The sequence below is a fragment of the Podarcis erhardii genome (genome assembly GCF_964252035.2).
Source record: "Podarcis erhardii genome assembly, chromosome: 3".
Taxonomy (NCBI): Eukaryota; Metazoa; Chordata; class Lepidosauria; order Squamata; family Lacertidae; genus Podarcis; species Podarcis erhardii.
The window spans coordinates 87,179,011-87,196,433 of NC_138507.1; the positions used below are offsets into that span (position 1 = coordinate 87,179,011).

General features: G+C 41.7%; 1 protein-coding gene across 1 annotated transcript in view; it reads left to right on the forward strand.

Moving 5' to 3' along the window:
* Positions 1–17,423, forward strand: part of DNAH8 (dynein axonemal heavy chain 8) — a 131,578-nt gene that overhangs the window by 101,928 nt on the left and 12,227 nt on the right. The window contains exons 79-87 of the mRNA XM_081854116.1: positions 863–1,053; positions 3,745–3,866; positions 6,437–6,555; positions 6,710–6,912; positions 8,259–8,332; positions 12,631–12,783; positions 13,848–14,003; positions 14,686–14,802; positions 16,055–16,156. Of these exons, the coding sequence (XP_081710242.1) occupies positions 863–1,053; positions 3,745–3,866; positions 6,437–6,555; positions 6,710–6,912; positions 8,259–8,332; positions 12,631–12,783; positions 13,848–14,003; positions 14,686–14,802; positions 16,055–16,156 (1,237 nt within the window). The remainder of the gene's footprint in view (positions 1–862; positions 1,054–3,744; positions 3,867–6,436; positions 6,556–6,709; positions 6,913–8,258; positions 8,333–12,630; positions 12,784–13,847; positions 14,004–14,685; positions 14,803–16,054; positions 16,157–17,423) is intronic.

Genomic DNA, 17,423 nt, shown 5'->3' on the forward strand with positions numbered 1-17,423 from the left:
GACTGAGGTGTTTTAAAGATGTGTGGGTTCTTTTACACAAATATACACACATAACCTGAGTCCATGATGGAGGGGTTCACAGCATTAACACCCCCAAGAGGGCCTCACTTCTTCCATAGCTACAGCCTTGGATTCAAACAGAAATCAAACATTGCTCTCCAGCTTCCGGCTTTGCTTCTAGCTCACATCACTCAAAACTCTCTGCTTTTAACTCTGCCCTGAGTTGGAGGAAGGGGACCTACCCATTTGCTATTTTCACAGAGCCTTTGTTCCCCATCACCTGCCCAGGAAGCTAGCTTGGCTATTCCAAGAATTAGAAGAGGGTCCGTGCATTCAGCCTAACCCCTCCCAAAATGCGTAACATATTTTTGTATTTCTTTTCTTAGACCTTAATGTGACTTATTAGTAGATTGTTTAACCTTAGAATTGCATCCAGTGTAGTTGTCTTGTTCAGGCAAGTGCTTTTGACTGCTTAATGGATTTTCCTCTCCTCCCCCAGTGCTCCTGCCCATGTCTGTTCTAGGGATTCCTCCAACCCTTTGGGGCAATTGGGTATGTGTGCATGAGCAGAGGAGGCAGAGGGAATGTTAAACTGAACAAGTGGAAGTCTTTGCACAAACACAAGCAGAAACAATTCATTGTATATATTTATTAATATGAGATGTTTGGTCTATTAATATTTGTATCCCTCTTTTGTATATTAAATATTGTACCTTTTGTATATTACTTTTTCTTTTAGCGAATTTACTTGAAATGCTGCTATATTTTATTGTGTAAACTTTTGTGCTGTTGATGTGAGCCGCTTTGAGCTTATTGATGTGAATCTGTTTGCTTACTTTGTTGCTTTGCTTTTATGCCTTAGATCTGATAAGTCCCCTATTCCACAGAAAAGGATCACAAATATTATTGAGTTTTTGACATATGAAACTTTCACATACTCTGTTAGAGGTTTATATGAAAACCATAAATTTCTCTTTACGCTGCTTCTGACATTAAAAATTGATCTGCAGAGGGGTCAAATCAAGCCAAAGGAGTTCCAAGCACTAATTAAAGGTAATTACTAGTTCTGAATTATTTCTACCTTGTTACAAAAGCTTGTAATGGGATACATTTTTGCATATTATACTGAAAGCAACCCTGTATGGAACACTAAACAAGAGTGGGCAACTGCCTAAAGCCATTGGAATGGGTAAACAGGAATTTAAGAATATAAGAGCCCCGCAGGATCAGTCCAAAGACCCATCTACTCCCATACTCTGTTCTCACAGTGGCCCCCCAGATGCCTATGCAAAGCCCCCCAGGCTCCATTTTTTCGGGGTGGGGGGTAGAAGTGCTCCCCTCCAGCTCAGCTGAGTGACAGTAGGAAGAGGGCAAATGCACACAGTTGGAGCATTGTTTAGTCTGGAACTTTCCACTCAGCATCCTGGAGCTGTCACTCACTCACTGCCTGAAGGAAGCACTTCATTCACTTCTGATACTTTGCTTTGTGCTGCTGTAAAAAGCTTTGCTTGGGTCAGTTACAGCACAGCTGTGACTTGTGAGCCCACACAGATCTCAGCAGCAGCACAGACCTTCCATACCCCACCCCATCCCCCAATCCACATTGGGAGAGGAATTGGGAGCTCGTTGTCCTGGAATAACAGCCTTCTTGAGAATGCTCATTAGCCATGCTGGTGACCTTGTGCACTTGTTGGTACCTTTCCTGCCCTGCATATCCATCATCACCGTAAGCCATCCTTATGCATATCCACACTGATTATTAATTTTTTTAGAACATCAATTTTATTCAAATACATTCATGGTGACAGAGCAGGCTTTTAAACCTTACTGAGGATGCAAGACTTCTTAAAGACTGATGTGCAGGTTACTTCTACTGTAGTAAATGGGCATTAATTTTGTGTAACCGGAAACAGGAACGCAGCCTAAAATGTATGTGTCTCTTAGCTCATGGTATACAAGTTCATTTGTAGTTGTAAACAATTGTTTCCTGCTATGAATACAAGTTGTGGCAAGCCATGGGTTTGTGAAATGTCTCCCTCCTCTTTTGCCCTTTGTGAGGATGAGAAAGCTTCTAGTTTTAAACTAACTACAGTTCCTGGTAACTTCCAAACTTGGGGAACTGTGCTTTGTTTAGACTAGGGTTAGCCAACATGGTGCTTCCAGATGTTTTTGGACTACAACACACACCAGCCACAGCTAGCATGGCTAGCAATGGATAATGCAAGTTGTAATCCAACATGCAGAGGGCACCATTTTGGTTGTCCCTGATTAAGACCATGGCTTTGAATGGGAGCTACAGTTTCTGATGACTAAAATGTGGTCAGGGCATGCTTTGATTGATCACAAAGAAGGCCTTTCTGCTATTGTTCTTATGGGAACTCTTCAGAAGGACTTCTGGCCAATTAATCATGTAATGCACCAACTGTTTTTGAAACATAAAAGCTTTATATGAATTCTAAATATTAAAGAAGGCAATGCTGTTGATGGAGTATTGTCTGTGACACTGTACAAATTAGTCTTGGCTCTTATTTTGTATTAGTCATGGAAAAACCTCTCTAAAAGGAAGTTATTCACATAAAGGAAAGTATATGTGTCATACAAAAATGTATAATTACCCATAATACATTACCATCATAGATGTCATGGATGCAAGGAGAATGAATTAAAATGCTAATCAGGTATAAGGCTATGAAATAAGGGCAATTAAAAGTTTGTAGCAAACAATGAGGCTATAATAACTGCAAAAAACTGATTCTGTATTATTAATAACGAGGATAATGGCATATTTTAGGCATTCATCCTACATGCTTTTAGATATAATACAAAAAGCATTGGTTTTAGAGAAATAATGTTGTAATATTTTACCGGAAAGGCATTTTGAAACTGTTTCCAGGCAGGGTGATCCTATGATCCTGGTGGTCTCTATATCAAGGTTAACGCTGACATAATAGCATACTCACAATCCTATGCTCAGTCAATAGCACAACAACACATCAGCAGGTGAAAAAAATGAAACTATATCACCAGATAATCCTTTAGCGTCCTTGTAAATGCTGCATTGCACACTGACAACACCTTCATATTATTCATGCTTAGACGGTACCAATCCATGCATATTGATGTCTGAACAACCTCACAACATCACTCAGACTATTGTCCTCACCCAGAAGTAAGTCCTATGAAGTTCTGTAGTTGTGCCATGATCCCAGTTGTGCCATGCAGTGTTTGTTAAACATATTTATTCAGAAGTCAATTCCATGGGGGTCAATGGGGTTTACTCACCAGATTATATGTTCATGGGTTTTCAGTCATATCAAATGGAGACAAATATCCAGGAGAGCTGCATGGTACTAACCAGGGCCAGACCAATACACTTTGTTACCTGAGGTGAACCACAAAAGGGTGCCCCCTCCCCACCAGGAAGGAGTGAGTGAAGATCTACATCAAGAACAAGCAAGGAATAAAGATATACATTGGACTCTGCTGCCCCTGTGGATCCTTCTTCACCTTGCCTCATGGGTGGGCCAACCCTGGTAGTAACACACATTTCTCCAGAGAGCTTACACAACAAGTTTGTCTACAGAAACTCGTGCAAAACGTACCTGTGGACTGTGTTTGCTTCCTCTGTTATTTGGTGGGATAGAGACTGCCATTTTTCTGATAGTCTAAAATTCAAATTTAATAATATTAAGCATAACATGTATGTACTCTGTAATAATAATGGTGATGATTGTTTTTAATCAGGGGGTGCAGCACTGGACCTAAAAGCTTGTCCTCCCAAACCATTCCGTTGGATTCTTGATATGACATGGTTGAATCTGGTAGAACTGAGTAAACTACCGCAATTTTCTGAAATTATGAACCAGGTGGGCTCACTTGTCTTCCTTTCTGTTCCATATATTGTTTCCCACAGCCATTGTATCCTTTTGCCTTAGAGAATTGAGACGTGGCCATTAATTCCAATATTGCTTACTTTCGTACCCTAATGACATGCTATCTTTTTCCCTCAAGAGAATAGCCTTGGCTCAGTGGCAGAGCAGGTCCCAGATTCTGACATCTCTGGGTTGGGCTGGGAATGTCCACTGCCTTGGAGTGTCACTGCCAGTCAGTTGTAGGCAATACTGACTTGTTGTTTAGTCATTTAGTCGCAGTTTGGTCAGACTCATGTTTGTAGCTTCGAGAACACTGTCCAACCATCTCGTCCTCTGTCGTCCCCTTCTTCTTGTGCCCTCCATCTTTCCCAACATCAGGGTCTTTTCCAGGGAGTCTTCTCTTCTCATGAGGTGGCCAAAGTATTGGAGCCTCAGCTTCATGATCTGTCCTTCCAGTGAGCAATACTGACTTAGATGGACCAATAGTCCATCTAATACTGACTTTGATGGACCAATAGTCTGACTTGGTACAAGGCAGTTTCCTGTGCACCTATATGTGGGCATATAAATAACCACAAATACTGACACATCTCAGCCCTCAAAAACATGTTCTACCTAACATGAGCTGAGCTTTCTGGGACGGTCTGCTAAGCCTCCTTCTCTAAGCAGCAGTCAGAGCTGCTCAGTAAGTCCTCACCTCCTAAGTCAGGGGGGGGGAAATATCTCAGGGCTCATCTTCTGCACCCCTCATTTCTTTTTCCTCCCCCATCCCCTCCAATCCTGAAGCAGTGAAACGGGGACGGTGGGATTCGAAGCAAAGGTCCACCAAGCTCTGGGTGCAGCTGGAAAACAGGCTGGGGGCAGACAGCCACACCAAAGAGCCTTTCCTTGAGGGCAGGGTACTGGACAGGGCAGTCCCTGGGCTTCACTGCTTTAGTTGCACTTTGGTAGAAGTTCGTCCCGTGCACCTCCTCTCTACTCACCATTTTTTCTATGTTTTTCCTATTGGTGTTGCACCTGACTAGATGTGTGTTGCACTGCATGCAGTGGGGAGGTGAAGTGTGCTGCCGTGACAACAGCCTGTGCTGGGGCTGAGTTTTTGGGGCAAAGCAACTGGCAGTTCTGCTAGTACCTTGTGGGCAGGTGGCTGGAAATGATGGCAGGTGAGCAAAAGATGGAACTGGCATGTGACTGGGCCCCCACCTTGATTTACTACATTGTTGCAGGATAATTAGGTCTGAGGACACAGGGGTTAACTAGAGGATCCCATTAGTTACTTTCCAGCCATGGTGGTGATGAGCATATTCTGCAGTTATACTACCTTTTCAGACTGTCTGCACCATTTTTATTAAGTAAGAACTGCACTGCTCCTTCAACAACAATAATTCTATGATGCAGCAGCAAAAAAGGCTAATGTTATTTTAGGCAGCATCAACAGAAGTATAGTGCCCTTTATCTTTATAAATGACTTGAATGAAGGTACTGAAGGGATGTTCAAGAAATTTGCAGATGACATCAAACTAACACAAGTATAGTTTCATGATCAAGGGAAGTGATTTTATTGTTTACTTGTTTAGTTGTGTGCGACTCTTCATGACCCCATGGACCAGAGCACGCCAGGCACTCCTGCCTTCCACTGCCTCCCGCAGTTTGGTCAGACTCATGCTGGTAGCTTTGAGAACACTGTCCAACCATCGCGTCCTCTGTTGTCCCCTTCTCCTTGTGCCCTCAATCTTTCCCAACATCAGGGTCTTTTCTAGGGAGTCTTCTCTTCTCATGAGGTGGCCAAAGTACTGGAGTCTCAGCTTCAGGATCTGTCCTTCCAGTGAGCACTTAGGGCTGATTTCCTTCAGAATGGATAGGTTTGATCTTCTTGCAGTCCATGGGACTCTCAAGAGTCTCCTCCAGCACCATAATTCAAAAGCACCAATTCTTCAGTGATCAATTCTGCCTTGGTCAGGCACTCTTGGAGTACAGTGTCCAGTTGTGGGTGCCACAATTTAAGAAGGATATTGACAAGCTGGAACATGTGCAGAGGAGGCTGACCAAGATTATCAAGCGTCTTGAAACCAAGCCTTATTAGGAACAGTTGAAGGAGTTGGGTATATTTAGCATGGAAAAGAAGACGGAGAGGAAATATGATAGCCCTCTTCAAATATATGAAGGGCTGTCACATAGAAGATGCTGCAATCTTTTTTTCTCCTGCTCTAGAGATTAGGCACGAACCAATGGCTTCAAGTTACAAGAAATAAGAGTCTGGCTCAACATCAGGAAGAACTTTCTGACAGTAAGAGCTGTTAGACAGTGGAACAGACTTACTCAGAAAGTGGTTGACTCGCTTTCCTTGGAGCTTTTAAACTAGCGGTTGAATGGCCATCGGTCATGGATCCTGTAGTTGAGATTTCTGCATTGCAGGGGGCTGGACTAGATGACCCTTTCCCTTCCAATTCTGCAGTTCTATGATTCTATGAAATATGACTTTGACTGAAGTGTAACTTTCTAAAATTGTCATGAGTGTACTTTAATGGGAAAACTATGTTTGTCTATTGCATTTGGTACATTAGATCTGTCGTAATGAGAAGGGGTGGAAGAATTGGTTTGACAAGGAGGCTCCAGAGGAAGAAACGATTCCCGATGGATACAGTGACTCTCTAGATACTTTTCGTAAACTTTTGCTTATCAGGTGAGGATCATGCAATTTCAGCATTGCTTGTTTTGCTAGCATTCTTCCAAGAGTGCAGTGTGTTAATCGCTATGCTGCATTTCCCTCGGGAAAAAACAATACGTAAATGAAACTGACATTCAATTTGAGCCTCACCAAATATGTTCATTCCTAGGTCGTGGTGTCCAGATCGCACACTTTCTCAAGCCAGGAAGTACATTGCAGATTCATTGAATGAAAAGTATACAGAGCCAGTCATTTTAAACTTAGAGAAAACTTGGGAGGAAAGTGATAAGCGAACCCCGCTCATCTGTTTTTTGTCAATGGGATCTGATCCAACTATCCAGATTGATGCATTGGCCAGGAAACTTAAACTGGGTATAAATATTTTATTCTTCTAGATAAGAACTTGATTTTTTAAGGAAAAAAATGCTTTGTAAATTTTTTTTTGTAATAATTCACTGAATTTGCAGTGGCCCTCTCATCAACAATCCTGGAAAAACTTCAGCAACTTTATGATGAGGATTGTATTCAATTGTTCAAGCAGGAGGTGTCCATTAATAAAAAGCCAGTTGTTACAGAAGGCAGGGCTAGAAAGAGCTTCAGATTTCCAGGCACTTGAGGCTACTGTTAGAGGAGCTTTCACTAATTCTGTAATAAATGGCTCTTTTTTTATCAAGGACAGGGTGGGTAAGGTGCCACCAAGTTTCATGTGGTACTTGCCCTTATTTCATGTGATAGGGGGAGCTCGGAAGAAGAGGTGGAGGGCAGCGGGGGTGGTTGAAATGCGTAGAGAGATGGAAAGTGGGGCGGGGAAGAGAATATTGCCGCAAGCAGCCAGTTCAGGCCTATTGGAAGAGTGATCCTTCCTCTAGTTAGTGGCTCACTGCATAGGAGGAAAGAGGGAGCAAGGGAGAGAAGGGGGTGGTAGAAAACGAGGAAAGGAGGCAACCCTGTCTGCTATTGTTTTACCCACTGTCAGCATTTAGCCCCTCAGCAGATTACGCTTAAGGGAATGCAGCTCTTGACAGATAAAAAGTTGGCTGCCTTTCTGTTATTACAGCTTATGCACATGGACATTTGCTGCCATCACAACTATCACCAGTGCTAACTACCACAGAGGATAACTTCTTGAAAGAGTCAGAAATTACCTCTGGCTTTATTCCTTAAGGGACATGGGTGGCACTGTGGTCTAAACCACTGAGCCTCTTTGGGCTTGCTGATCAGAAGGTCGGCGGTTCGAATCCCCGCAATGGGGATTTGTCTGTGGACAAATGCCGGCTCCCTTGGCCTGTAAAGCAAGATGAGTGCTGCAACCCCAGAGTTGTCTGCGACTGGACTTAACTGTCAGGGGCCCTTTACCGTTACCTTTATTCCTTAACTTAATTCTCATTGGCCTCAAAAGACCTTCATGCATGCAGCAAAGTGATATACTAAATTAACTGAGTTAATTGATTTGTAGCAAAGGGAAGGCAGCACAAACATGAATAATATAAAAGGCCAACATTCAGTGAAGTCTTACAAAGATACAATGCTGTATAGCTGCTAAATAAATACAATATGCAGAGGATTCTTTAATAAGTTAAAACATAGAATTGAAAAGCCAAATTAGCAAAAAAGTAAAAAAAAAGTGTTTCCACGCTTTTTGAAAACTTGCCTACAACCAAGAGTACAAATTTATGTACGGTAATCTTATTATCATTCTACCATTTTACTTGTTGTAGAAAACAGAGCTATTTCTATGGGACAAGGACAAGAAGTTCATGCACGCAAGCTAATTCAGACATCAATGTCACAGGTATGTATACAATCGTGACATTAAAAAAAAATCTCATCGCTTCACTTGAGGTTTTTTTTAAGATTCCACCCACCCCCTGACTCAGGTTTTGTACTCCCATTAAAAAAAATTGTATACAGTGGTACCTCAGGTTACATACGCTTCAGGTTACAGACTCCGCTAACCCAGAAATAGTACCTCGGGTTAAGAACTTTGCTTCAGGATGTGAACAGAAATCGTGCTCCGGTGGCGCGGTGGCAGCGGGAGGCCCCATTAGCTAAAGTGGTGCTTCAGGTTAAGAACAGTTTCAGGTTAAGAACAGACCTCCGGAACGAATTAAGTACTTAACCCGAGGTACCACTGTAAAGAGATGTGACATATTAATGATAAATTAACATGTGCTATTAAGGTAAGATGGGGAATATGCAGGAGCAATGAAGTTGAGGAGATATGGAAGATATTTGTAGAATTTGTACTATTAAAATGGAAAGGGGTCAAACCATTGCAAAAGGTGTTGAAATTTTGGGAGGTTGAGATAAGAATTGAAAGCTGCTTAGGGGCCACTAGGGGTGCACCGGAAGATGGCTGACAGTAACATCTCTCCGACCCACACGAGGTAATTAGGAGGCTGTGATGGGAGTAAATAGCCTCCCTAGCCCCCCCCCCCAGGTTGGGGGGGCTGCCCTTGCCTGATGTGCCCTATACCACCCCCAAATTTGTGGGGATGGGGGCACTAGGCTGAATGCCCTCCTGTGGATCTCGGCACTCCTGGACGCTGTCTCTGATCCGCGCCTCTAGCTGCAAGAACTTCAAAAGAAACAATTAGGAGGAAGTGAATGCACATATTTCAAGGAAGGAGGGGGAGTAAAGACTGCTAACTGAAGAGATCTCTGATAAACAAGACGGGTCGGAGGAACAAGATAAATCATGAGAAGATACACTAAGGCTTGGTATGGCAAAGGGACTGGATGGGGGAGGGGGGGAAACTTTCCTTTTCCCCCCTCTAAGTGATTAACCAAGAATCCCCCCCCCCACAAGTCAGAAATGTCTTTTTAATGACTTAAGCTGTGGATTTATGACTGTGTGGAGATAAATTTTCTAACCAAAGCATGTTTTAAGAAGATCGTGGAAAGTATAAGAGCTTTGGAATGATGCAATTAAAAATACCGTCGCCATGTTGGCAAGTTCTGTCGGAGGACTTAAGTCTGGGAGGAGAAATAGAGCTATTTTTATATTGTGGGTGAGACTCCTCAGAGGGACTTAAGAACGACAGTTTTGTGAGATTAATGATGGAAAGAGCGATGTTATTTATGAAAGTGATGATATATGGAAACCATCTCGATTTGAGGATTGGACGAACAGAAAAATTCACACAGGATTATAATTGGTGTGTATCTGCTTAAGGAGATTATCAGAAGAGATCATAAAGAAAAAAAGAAAAAATATACGAACAAGATGAGATGTGGAAACAGCAAGATAAGACTGGATAGAATTATGAACTTTATTTGGACTGATTTGGATATTAACGCAGTAGCAAGAAGATGATCGGAATCCCCCTTCGGAACTTGAAATATGGGTCCCCTCAACAAAAATTTAAAATTCGGCTTTGTAATTCAGAATTTATGTGATGTGATTTGATTTGATTTGATTTGATTGGTCGGTTAATAAAAAATATTTTTTAAAAAAGAAATTTTGGGAGGTTGGATAGTTGTAATGGAACGGTCTCAGGGGTGGAGTGCCCATTTTTATTTCTATTTATTTATTATTTATTACTTTGTTTAAAATAAAAATAAAATAAAATGCATTTAAATAAAATAAAATAAAATAATTGCATTCAAAAGAGTGAGGTTGCAATCTGATATAGTGATACCTCTGGTTAAGAACTTAAATTGTTCTGGAGGTCCATTCTTAACCTGAGGTACCACTTTAGCTAATGGGGCCTCCCACTGCCGCTGCGCGATTTCTGTTCTCATCCTGAAGTAAAGTTCTTAACCTGAGGTACTACTTCTGGGTTAGCAGAGTCTGTAACCTGAAGCACCTGTAACCTGAAGCGTTTGTAACCCAAGGTACAACTGTACTCACTTATCTAGGCATAATTTTATCCATCTTAATGGGGCTGATTTCTAAGTAAGAACAGAAAAGGAATCCTGCTGGATCACACCAAAGGGCTGTCTAAGTGCAACATTCTGTTGAGTGTCAAGCCCCCCCCCCCCCCATTTGATGCATAAAACATGTGGACACCAGTATTTTAGGTTAATGGGCTAATAAAGGCCACAACTTTATTGGTTACAGAATGTGAGTGGCATTGGCTTAGGCATTGGACCCAAACCAACTATATCTGACTCCTACCCGCCATGCAGGTAGTCTCACAAGGGTTGGTTAACCACCAGTAGGGGGAGCCCTGTTGATGTACATCAACTCGGAGCTCCTCCAGAGTCACCGGAAAGGTCGTGCCATGGCCCTAATCTCCACCCGGGCTTCGGACAGGAACCACAACCCCCAGATTCCTTTAATGGAATACCCTTAAAGGGGAGGTGAACCACAACCTCCTGCTTCCCCTCAGAAAAAAAGCACTGCCTGTTAGTATTATGTACTGAGCTTCTTTACTTGGGAGCCTGGGCATATCTGTCTATCTATCTCTATCTATCTATCTATCTATCTATCTATCTATCTATCTATCTATCTCTACCCATTGAGATTTTATATAGATATATATAGATATATATATATAATCAATGCCTATATATATAAAGAGGGGTAGAGTAGTCTGTCCTGACCCCCTTTGCTTAGTTACCATACCCGCTCTTTATCTCACTGCTTTGTCATTCTGGCTGAGACATGGTCAGTGAAGAAATGCACTGTAAAAGATGGATAGGATTTTGTCTGTTCTGGTCTGTCACTATTAAATTCACTCAAGTGTGGTATTGAGGAATAGCTGTAATTCCCGTATTAAACTGGTTACCTTAAATTTCTAACAGACTTATTTGGAAGCCCCATTGATTTTAACAGAGCTTAACTGCAGTTATTATAGTATCTGAAGCATGGGTATTTTTGGAAAATAACTTTTGCTGTACTTTTCAATGAGACTTGCTTCCAAAGCAATGTCTATAGGCCTGGAATGTTAGTATGACTTCAGATTAAAAAGAAGAGGTGGCATATTTGCTAAATCTGAGTTGAAACTTTTCTTTGCTGGTGTTGGGGGGTGCCAGCAGAGCGGGTGTGAACATGTTCTGTCCTCCCTCACTGGTGTGTGGTGTGTGTGTGTGCGTATATATATATATATATTGGTGGGAGGCATTTTAGCCAAGGGAAACAGAGCAAGAGAGACAGAGTCAATGCACAGCTAAGTGCAGGTGACCTTGAAGGCTAAAGTCTGTAGCACACCAGAGCTGTAACTCAACTCTGAAGAGGGCACTGATTGCAAGGCAAAAGGAAAATGTGCTTAACTAACAAGAGAGGTGAAATGAACTCTGAATAGAGAAACAGAATTATGAGGCGTAGTGTGGCTAAAAAGGGGCATATGTACATCATACTTAATAAGTGTTGGTGTCCTATGATGAGAGAAGCCCTGGACTCTCTCCTGGAGGAATAAATTATCATCATCGTTTGTTTATACCCCATCATTTTCCCTGACAGAAACCCTTTGGCCTTCAGTGGTGGGTTGGGACCCTATTCCGTGGTGCAACATGATCTGAAGTGGGTCACAATAGCAGCACTACCACCATACAAATATATATTGTTTTTAAAAAGTAAGAAATGGGTCCCCAAATGCATGTTTGTATGAAATGTGTATTCTGGGTCTGAAAAAGTTGAACCCTGCTAAAACAAAGAGCTCACCAGAACCCCTCAGTGATTGATAGAAGTTTTGGGAATCTTAGAGCTTGCTGAGCCTAAACAAAACCCTTATTCTGAAGGGGAAAGCGGGGGGGGGGGTTATTTTAATAAATGTTGATGACTATTATTATTACAAGGTATCTCCTGTTCACCAAAACCAGCAGAAATTGACCTGCTCTAATTTTTATAACTACCACAAGATGGCAGTACTACTTTACTTACTCATTGGAACCTACAGTAGTTGTTCCATTTTAATGCAAATCCATATTTATTATTAAAACACAGAAACCCCAAACCTCAATATCAAGGAGATATAAATGAAAACAAGTAGCTAGTGAAACCTTCCATCTGTGGAATACTCAAGTGTAGTTGTTGTTGTTAGTAAATTGCAGTTGGCTTGATGTTTAGCAGATTATTTAATTGTGTGTGTGTGTGTGTGTGTGTGTGTTTGTTTGTTTGTTTGTTTGTTTGTTTGTTTTGTACAGGGTGGCTGGGTGTTACTTCAGAACTGCCATCTGGGTCTGGAGTTCATGGAAGAACTTTTGGAAACAATGATTAGTGCTGATATCCCTGATGATAGCTTCCGAGTATGGATAACCACTGAACCACATGAGAAGTTTCCAATTACTTTGCTTCAGGTTAGCCCTAGTATATTCAAGGGGATTTAGATGAACTGTTAAGATAATTCATGTGGCAAAACTGAAAGTGGGAAGGAGAAATATTGCTTGCACTGAATTTTAAACTGTGGTAAAGGTTAAGAACTTTTCAGTCATATGAGAGACTTTAGGTTATGGTTGACGCAAGAAGAGAATCTTTACCTATTCAAGAGTTTCCTCTCTTATAGACTCAACAGGGCCCTAAAGCAGAAATTATTCTGCCATCAGCTTTCTGTTTTTTCCAGAATGGAATGCCATTGTCCAGTTGTCACTGTCTTTGGTGTTATGCTTTGTTATTTTAATGATTTTAAAATTACTTATATATGTATATCCTACCTAGTGGATGTCAGTTATTTGGGTTATTTATAATGAATTTTACAAGGGGCTTCCAATCTTCTCCAATCCAAAATGTCAATCAAATCCTCACCTGCATAGTTCCATAATGCTGTTACTGGCAGCTGCTGCTCCCTGACTCATAAATGAGACACCTCACTGCCCTCATCGTTGATCATTGGCTGCTGAAAGGTATTACATTTTTAGTAGAAATATATAAGAATAATAAAAAAATGTACAGTAGCACCTTAGAGACCAACTAAGTTTGTTCTTAGTATAAGCTTTTGTGTGCATGCACACTTCTTCTTACTGGACATTTTTATTTTTATATATTTTGACTGCGTCAGACCAACATGGCTACCTACCTGAATCTAGAAACATTTTTAGTAGCTTATAGCTCATTGTTATACTGGACTAGTAACAAGGATCTTAGGGTTTTTTTGGGGGGGGGGGTTGTTGTAAATTCATACCTAATGGAATCAGATAAACAATGGAATAAGGAAGGAGGTGTGGATACAGGAAGCATGTGTGTTTCATCCAGTGGGAAGCTGTTCAGTCACATGTCTCTCATTTTTAAGACTACACACTAGAACCGAAGTTGTGCTTCACTTTTGTTTATGTCTGAACTTTAGCTTTGAAAACGGTGTGATTTTTAGGCGTGCTGCTTTTGAGGTCAAATGAAATAAATCTTTTTTTCTTTTTATATATGTCAGACTTCTATAAAATTCACAAATGAACCACCACAAGGTATGCGAGCAGGTTTGAAAAGAACATTTTCTGGTATAAATCAGGACTTGCTTGATGTCAGCAACATGCCCATGTGGAAACCTCTTCTTTACACTGTGGCTTTCCTACACTCCACTGTTCAGGTATTACAAACATACTTTCTTTTCATTTATGCCTAACAGGCCCTTTCCACTGGGATGCCTGAAAAATAACCTATTGCTATATGTGAGCTCAATATTTATAATGCACAATAAAGGCCTGATGCTGCACACCCATCCTTCTGTTTCAAATGTTTCATTTTTGGCCTCAGAGGGTAACACTCTCTCTCTCTCTCTCTCTCTCTCTCTCTCTCTCTCTATCTTTGGGCATTTGACAAACCACGGCAATACCTGAAGAATTATCCTTGGAGCACAAAAATTAGTTAAAGAATATGATAATACAGCTTTCCTGTATCTCCTGTATCTCCTGTATTTTTTGAATGGAAATTGCCAATTAAGATGACTCAAAGTGACCATGCTGTGTCTAAATGGGATCGGTAACGGTCACTGTATAACATTCTGGGTTGTTAAGAGTACACTTTATTGTGAGATTCTTCCGATGATTTCCTGGTGTATCTTGAGCTGCAGTAGGTGCATAATTCATATCAAGAAACATTTGTCCATTTTCAATCAATATTCTGTCAATTCTAATATATTTGATCAGAAAATGGTATTGACCTGAAATGTCAGCGATTAAAGTTGTTAAACGAAAAGCAATAATAAGCGAAACAAGCAACATGAATAAATAGTGAAATCACACTCCTTGCTTTCTACTGTCTTATTTCAGGAAAGACGCAAATTTGGCCCTTTGGGCTGGAATATTCCTTATGAATTCAACTCAGCAGACTTCACAGCCAGTGTTCAGTTTATACAGAATCATTTGGACGAATGTGACATTAAAAAAGTGAGTGTCCCTATACTGCAATGTTGTTTCTACTTTGTTTATGCTGAGGATGATTATGGTCAGTTTATCTTAACCTCAAAAAAGAGACAAGCATTAGAGCCCCAGTTTTTTCAGTGACTGAGATTACCCACCCACCCATTCACTCAGCCCCCAGTCTCTCAAATAAGTGCTTGTGTGGCCCAGAGAGATCCTGCAAACCATTTGCAACATAGCTTCTCTTGAAAGTGTGAAGCCTTTCTTAGCAGAAGTTTAAAGTGAAGAGGAATGGCCTTGGTCATATAGCGGATTATGAAGCAGCAAACAAATGTGGATATGCTTTACTAGCAGTCATTACATGATCTTTAATTAATAGTGCACTTACATTTTCCTCTGCCTCAGTTATGAACAGCATTCTAAGTTTGAAACATTGGGCTTCATCCATCTTCCTGTGGGTGATGGATTCCTGTGGGTGATGAACTGAACTGCCTTCAGCTGAGCCTTCTTTTAACCCCTTTCCCACCTGCAATGACATGTACCTTAGCATGCATTGTAACTTGGCAACTATTACTGAGAACCAGGAGGCATGTGTGTAGCTCCCATATAGAAATTCATTCCTCCCTCTCTTCCCAGGGTCTCACACTCAGTGTAGTTTGCAGACCAAGACCCCGGGCAGAGGAGAGGGATCACTAGATGACTATATGGGAAGTACACTTGGGCCTCCTGTTGGAAGTAATGGTCCATGCAGTGTGATGTGCACATGTCATATACCTGCAGCAGCCAGGGAGAGAGGGAAATGTCAATTGCTTTGTGTGCATAGCTGCATCCATAAAGGAATGGGATCATACCCACAGTTATTATTGCTTATAAAAGAACAAGCGGCTGCAGTCTGTACTTTTGGGTAGCAATGCATTCACTGTGGGACACAATGCGTTTGTAGTGCATGCAGTTAATAGTTTACAGCCATGTTGACAAATGAGGCTTTTGAATGGAATATGAGAAATGTGGCAAATTGCCTCTTCCCTATTGATTTTCAGTTATGTGGGATGATCAGAGCTAAAAACAGATTTTCACAATCTTAAGTCAAAATCGCATGATGGTCTTTATTTTTATTTGTTTTCTGCAGAACCTTAGTTATATTTGAGGTTTTCAGTTGTTATCCTTGGGTCAAAAGTCAGAGTTACGGGTGCCTGCACATGATCCTTGAGCACTTTGTGCAATCCAAGTTTGTGAGTATGTACTAGAATTTCTAAAATGTGCTTGTTTTTGTCTCTAGGGAATATCCTGGAGCACAGTCCGATACATGATTGGAGAAGTACAGTATGGAGGCAGGGTCACCGATGATTATGATAAGCGTCTTCTTAATTGCTTTGCAAGGGTAAGGAAATGTGATGAAAGATTCTTAACAATAAGCAAAAAAGGCTTCCAAATGAACAATGATTCACTTTCAATTGAAATAAACTATAGAATGTTGTTAAAAATGTACTGGCAATGTAATAGGACCCTCATGGCATATAGTCCATCATCTGGATAGCAAGGCCTTTCAAATTTATGATTTTGTATTTCTTATAAAATCAATGTATTAAAGCAGTAGGCTTTGTTTTTAAAGCAGTAGGCTTTCGGTTATTCATATAACAAGCTAATATCCTATGCATTTAATGAGTAGGTTTTGGGATGTTGGTTGGTGTACATCAGTAGGATTGTGCTGTCATGACCTCAGAGTCCAGCAGTGACCAGCAAAGGAGCCAGAGCAGATTCCTGGCTTTTTGGGTCTAATGCTGGTAACCAGAGGGCAACTGAACCTGAGGGTGGCAGGCAGGACCTCGTTGAAACTAGATGCCGCAGCATTAGAACCCATACAACTGGTGCAGGACCCTCTGGGCCTGAGGAACCATGTGTCTTTCATAGTACTTCACCAATACAAGTGTGTATGGAGAACACGAGGTAAGAGGCCATGCAATAAAGGAGAGGTGCCTGATTTGATGCCAAAGGGGTGGCCCTTTAAGAGACACTAGTTCTCCAAAAGAAGATGGTGACAGAGGCTCAAAAAGTCTCAGTTTGCACCCAACCCTTGTAGGAGCAAATTGCTCACTTGGGACTCTCCATGGTACTGAAATGCCTGCTCACCGGTTCCTGGCGGTGGGTGGGGTTTGCAGCCTGGTGTGGGGCCTGCCATCGTCCCCGGGCCACACCACACCAGTGGTTGGCACGGCAACACTGTTTTTCCCCACCGAAGGGGCCAGTTCAAACCAGCCAATCGGCAGCAACCAAGGGGGAGGAGCCTCAGGAGTGGATCGTGCCTGCTAAGGCTTCACTCTAGTTCGCTACTGTTGCTTAAAAGGGGCAGGAGCCGATGCTGGCCGTGCAGTCGGCCCTTGGAGCATCACTCGCCCAGCCCTCACTCTAATTGCTTCCTTCATTACAGACTAAGCTTTCTCCTTCCAGGTTCATGGGCGTTGCTATGGTCGGATGATGGTTGCTGTCTTTCAGAGCCGGGGAATAATTTCCCCTGCTCTGCAGGCTTTGCCTTCCCTGTAGCAATTGTCACAACTTTGGTGGTTTTAGGCCTTGGGCAGAATCCTTTCGTCCAGCAATCAACAAAGGGGTGGCTTGGTGACTCACCCCTTCTGCGGCGGCAATATCAG